A 6,091-nucleotide genomic window follows, 5' to 3' on the forward strand; every position below is an offset into this window, starting at 1 on the left:
ACATACCTTCTCCTCAGCACACGCAAGAAAATGTCTGCCTGTGTCCACAGATTCAAATGCAACAAGCCTGAATCAAGGTTGTTGATGCAGACAACGAGACGACAGTTCGTGAGCAATGCCACTCCATCCATAGCAAGAGATTGTCCTAGGAAGCTAACCAGCACATAAATTGCACAAATTAGTGACCTAGTTAAAAAATCCCCAAATGATGAACCCTAACCCTAGCGGTATGAACCCTAATCCGTGGGGGAGGCCAGAGGCAAACACGCATACCTGGCTAGTGACTTCTTCGCCGTCCGAAGAAGAGCTCGAGGACGGCTCGCTCCAAGAAACCGTGGCGGAGCGGCGAAAGGCGGCGAGTCGATAGTGCCGGCGCCGGCGGTGGTCGGGGTCGAGAGAGAGGAGAGCGAGAGTGATGAACAGGTTGGTCTGGTTCAAACACCGACCGGTGCGGCCACTTAAACGTGCGCGCCGAAATGGCCGTCTATCGCCATCTAACGGCGTCCGTCAACACGCGCCATGTCAGCCCGACAGGCGGGACCCACCTGTCGGATTCACTGTTTTCTGGGCTAAAACGCAGCGTCAGTGCTCCGCATTACAGATTAGACCCATTGTTGGTGGTTTTGTATGCTCTGCCTCAAATATGGTATCGATCTGTTACCCTAGCCCATAATGTGGTGGTTTTGTGTAAATAACTCTGTTTGGATGGTTACGAGGACAGAGGCATCTCTTGTCCAGTAGAGTTCAAACCCTAGGCTTGACATTGGCGCTCACTTTTTTTGGATTTACTTTAGGTCGTGCGACAATGTACATTGAATGGGAGAAGACGTTTCCGTCGACTATGAAGAAATCTATGACGGCTTCATCAATCCCGTCGACTAAGGAGGAGCCAGAATTTATGTTAGGCTTCCTAGCAAGCCACGAGCCAATCTGACGGAGGGAAAACTGAGTATCACCAAGTCTTTACCATCACCTTTTTATTGGCAACCATTTCAGGTGCTGTTCGAGTCCATCAAGGCCTCTTCATGGACGACCTGTTGCATTCACAGTCAGCTCCAATAATAATCTCCATCTCTCTCGCAGTCCAACAACAATATAGTCAACAACACGCCACGTCCATCGGGATCAGGTGCGTCGTCACTATCGCCATTGTTACACAGATTGCTGCACGCCGTTAAGATCCGGGGCACCACCGGCATCCGTACGACAGCAACCCTGCCGGGATATATACGCTCTCCAAAGGGCGCGACGTGTTCGTTGAAGAACGCCGCTGCCAAGCAAGCCGGCAGCCGGACTGACCTGAGGCTAATACAACTCCCAAACTCTACTAGCATTGTTTCAGCTGCTACTTCACGCACCTGATTTCTGCCAACTTCTGAGATTTATTCCACTTTCCGCAGTTACAACTCACAACCATAAGATAAGATCCATACATGAAATTTATTCCACTTGATCCGTGCCATGCATTCATACATGTGTGCGTACAGCGCAACAATGCGGCATCTGAGCATCATGCATGTGCTACTACGTACAGCGGCTTTTAATTACTCAACCACATGAGTGCTGGCTGGGAGCGTCTCGTTCTTTCCATGGAAGTTGATGCGGTTGTCGCGGCAGTCGACGAACTGGTAGTTGACGATGAGGTGGCCCCTCTGGTACCCCATGCCGTCGGTGTCGATCTTGACGAACACGGTGTCCCAGTCGAGGTCCAGCCCGCCGTTGGCGCACTGGTCCACGATCCTCGCCGTGATCTGCGCCCCCGTGCCTGTGTTGGTCACCCGGATGCACCGCCCGCACGACGCCTGGCCGCGGGGGCCAGCGGGGCCGCAGAACGCCGTCCAGCCGTACTTGGACCGCCACGAGAACGGCTTGCCGGCGTCCCAGGTGGAGCAGTAGGCGCTCACGGTGGGGGCGCCCAGGTCCCAGCCGTTCTGAGCTGGGCGGTAGTAGTGGTAGGTCGCCCGGACGTTGCTCGCCTGCTGCGCCGCGGCGGCCGCGGCACCGGCGCAAAGGAGCGCCGCCACGAGCGCAAGGCGTGCGGCCATCTTCGTCAACGCAGCAGAGGAGGGTGATCGTACCAGAGGATGTGAGGAGTGGTAGCTAGCAGGTGCTGACACTCGAATGGGAGTCGCTCTTCGCCACTACCATTTATTATATAGAGGTGGAATGGAACGCTGGAAATTAATATATGATACGGTGATGGTAGACTTTTCTTCTCTTCGCAGCCTCCACGAATTTTCTACAAACTAGGAATCAATTGCATGAACAGCTCATAAGGACATGTGCAGATATGCTTTTAAGGGCTGTGGCACACGTGTCCTGCTACCTAGCTGGAAAATTTAGCAAAATTGTTACAAGTGTGGATGGATGCCTATGTAATCATGTCAGCGTGTCACTTTCTACAAATTTATGCGGCTGCAATTGCAAACACGTGGTCGAAAGCTAGAGGGAAGATATATCTTTGCGCATAATTGAAGTTTTAGATAAGATAGCTTGATTTATTGTTATGAGATAGAGTTCTCACAAATTCATTGAGATACCGACAACACCAACTGCCTAGAACAAGTCCAAAGAAAAAACGCAAAAACAAAACCGGACCTCACATCTTCATAATTTCACTCGACATATAATCACAACAATTAGATTACAATTAATTATATAGTATATAGATGCTTCCGCTGCAATTTTTTGTATACCCACACTTCACATCGAAAAATCCACCAGGGCAGAAAGGCATGCGGCAACCCATTTGCTTTAAGATTGGTTTACTAGATAGTTTATGTCATTAGCTCTTAATCGCCGTACTGGGGTCCATGCTTGCCAGCTTTTGGCAGAGCTGCATGAGTCACCCACCCCACCTCTCATGTGTTTTCGTTTTATCTCAAAATTTAAATCTATTGTATCTTCTGAGCCAAAAGTCTAAATTAAGTTTCGTTTGCATATTCGTGTTCGTTGCAACAAGTCCTTTTGAACAAAATTAATTTTAAATACATTTATATATCTTTTTATTTTATTTTATTAAGTTTCAAATATTAAAACTAGAGAATCATCATAAGTTTCACCAAGTTACATTTGATAGGGGTATACGGTTTAGGACTTCCGGCTTAGGGCTTAGGGTTTCAGTTTTAGTCTTTGAAACTTGCTAAATTTATCATTCATTCTATTAAGTTTTAGTAGTTGAAACTCACTTAAGTTTTAGAATTTATCAAAACGTATTCAAAAGGGGCTTGTTTCAAAGCTTTCGACACAAGGGACATGAATATGCAAACGAAATATAAATTGAACTTTTGATTCAAAAGATGTAATAGATTCAAATTTACAAGTACAAATGAAAAGCATTGGAGGTGGGATGGATGGGGCATGTGGCCTATGCCAAAAGTTGTACCAAAAAGTTGCATGCATGCAACAATTAAGCTCAAACCACAAACCACTTTTCGGATCTTGATGCAATCATGTGGCTACATGCACTCGTCTCCCGTCCCTGGGTGCCACAAATCGTCTTCAACTTTATATTGTAAGATCTAAACCCTTAATTACCCCCTGACTGGTTTCCCTCATGGCCTCTTAAGCGACATAGGCATACCCTTGATCGAGTTGCCAGGCCAGTTCCTTGCCTCCCTTCTCTCATCACTGTCATCGGAGGAAGTCGTTGGGCTAAGCCCACGCGGTTGATGGCAGCGGTAGGTGCTCGCGGTGGGGAAGGCATGCCCCCTCCTGCCCGGTGCAACAACTGCCGATGGTGCAATTGTTCCCTTGTTTGTGTCTCCAGCAGGTGGAAGACGCAACAACGTCGGCGCCAAGCTCCGGTGCTCCTGCCCCGCAGCTCATCCCAATTATTCGGGGTGGGTGCCCCCATTTTGGCTCTCTGGAGATTCGTCCCCACGAGCTAGCTGTTTGCTGACATTTGGTTGCTGCAGCGTCGACCGGGACCAGATATTACTAGTTCGACCAGATCCAGCTCATTGTTATCTATTAGTGACGCTGTTGGTGGCTTCTGCATAGAGATGTCTTTATGCCATGATGAAGGTGCGTTGGTCGTCATGTTTGCGGGTAGGTGGAGCATTCGGGGCATCAGTTGTTTAGTCTGTAAGAAGTGTTTACCATGCAAATGAGCAAAAATATGTCTAGTCAAAACTAGCAACATATCCCTTGCAAATGCAGGTGCATCACCTTTTATTTGGTAAGAAGTGTTTGAGTTGTGTTTCCTTAGGTCCAAAGTGCAATTGCTCTTTCTCCCAACCAGTGGAAGTGTCTTTTATATAAGCATAGTTTCTGTAAAGCTAGTCTAGATAGTTGTCGCATAGTTGTGTGGCATCATCGACCGTTACGTTAAATTGCACTAGATTAGCGGCTAGAAGGAGATCGGAGATGGTCGTTTTGGTTTTTGTAGAAGGCCAAGGCTACACGTTAAAATTGTCCAACTATGATCATCCATAGAAAAGCAAAAAATTAGACACAAATCCTAGGGTAATCGACATCATCTTCCTTCTACACTTGACGACATTGAACCGCGAGAAATCAACATTGATAACCCACACGTATAGGGGATCGCAACAATTTTCGAGGGGAGAGTATTCAACCCAAATTTATTGATTCGTCAGAAAGGGAGCTAAATAATATTCGCGAGTATTAGCAATTGAGTTGTCAATTCAACCACACCTGTAAGACTTAATATCTGCAACAAAGTTTTTAGTAGCAAAGTAGTATGGAAATAACGGTAACGGCAGTAACAGTAGCAGTAGCAATTTTGTAGCGATTGTAACAGCAGCACGACGAAAGTAACTTAGCAAAGATCAATATGTGAAAAGCCCGTAGGCGTTGGATTAGTGATGGATAATTATGTCAGATGGCATTCATCATGCAACAGTTATAACCTAGGGCGAAACAGAACTAGCTCCAGTTCATCAATGTAAAGTAGGCATGTATTCCATATATAGTCATATGTGCTTATGGGAAAGGGCTTGCATGACATCTTTTGTCCTACCCTCCCATGGCAGCGGGGTTGTCAGCATTCTGGATATAGGGGGTACCCAGACTTGCCTACCTGCGGCCCGTGGCGTGGCTCCATCGGCGGCCTGGTACGACCCAGTTTTGACGTCAACCACTCAAGACCCTCACGAGGGGCCAGGCCTCGCGAGGCGGACAACACCAAGACCTCCAAGGGGATCAGCCTCCTCAGGCTGGCTCCTGAGGAGCGGAGATTTCTATGCAAGGCTCACCTCGTGAGGTTCGGGTGACGTGAGCCATGATGATCATGGCCAGGCAGGTGCCAACGTGCGCAGTTTATGAGTTTCCTCTTTGGTGCAAAGGAGGCAAGCAGCAGGCGTGGAGTCCCGAGGAAGCAGCCAAAGATTTTCATTCCCATGCAACAAGACCAAGACTGCCAGGACGGCAGGACAGAGGTCATCGCTGAGCCCACCGCAGCGTCATGACCAGAGGCTTTTACCGGGAAGACCACTTTAGTCAGCATAAGGTACTTGTTGTCTCCCTTCAAATTTGGTCGTTGTGGGATCCCTTCCCGCCTCCATTTAGGAAGAGGACCAAGGCCACTATAAATAGGACCTAGCCACCATGGGCAAGAGAGGGAGAAGGTGGATCGGATCCATTCCACCCTCACCAGCTCGCCAGCTCACTTGAGCCCAAGAACACCCCTCCTGATGTTGTTCTCCACTGTACCAGTTCCTTCTCAGCCCTCGAGGCAAATCCACCACAAAGTAGGAGTAGGGTTTTACACCGCAAGGTGGCCCGAACCTGGGTAAACTGCTATGTCCCGTTTCCTTCGAGCTCGACACGTTAGGCTATGAGATTAGTGAATCGGCAAACTTGGGAGAGAGAGAGAGATCATCGCACGCACCCTGATACGTCTCCAAAGTATCTATAAATTTTGATTGTTCCATGCTATTATATTACCTGTTTTGGATGTTTATGGGCTTTACTAAACACTTTTATATCATTTTCGGGACTAACCTATTAACCGGAGGCCCAACCCAAATTGTTGTTTTCTTGCCTATTTTAGTGTTTTGAAGTAAAGGAATATCAAACGGAGTCCAAACGGAATGAAACCTTTGGGAGAGTTATTTTTGGAACGGAA

At 47.8% G+C, this 6,091-nt stretch overlaps 1 protein-coding gene across 1 annotated transcript; it reads right to left on the minus strand.

The window, feature by feature from the left end:
* Positions 1-1,362: 1,362 nt before the first annotated feature.
* LOC123042682 (barwin) lies at positions 1,363-2,134 on the minus strand. Its single transcript, XM_044465082.1, has one exon. It carries the CDS (start codon positions 2,043-2,045, stop codon positions 1,545-1,547), a length of 501 nt encoding a protein of 166 aa, XP_044321017.1. The 5' UTR covers positions 2,046-2,134; the 3' UTR covers positions 1,363-1,544.
* Between the last annotated feature and the right edge of the window lie 3,957 nt (positions 2,135-6,091).

This window comes from Triticum aestivum, chromosome 2B (assembly GCF_018294505.1).
Source record: "Triticum aestivum cultivar Chinese Spring chromosome 2B, IWGSC CS RefSeq v2.1, whole genome shotgun sequence".
Taxonomy (NCBI): Eukaryota; Viridiplantae; Streptophyta; class Magnoliopsida; order Poales; family Poaceae; genus Triticum; species Triticum aestivum.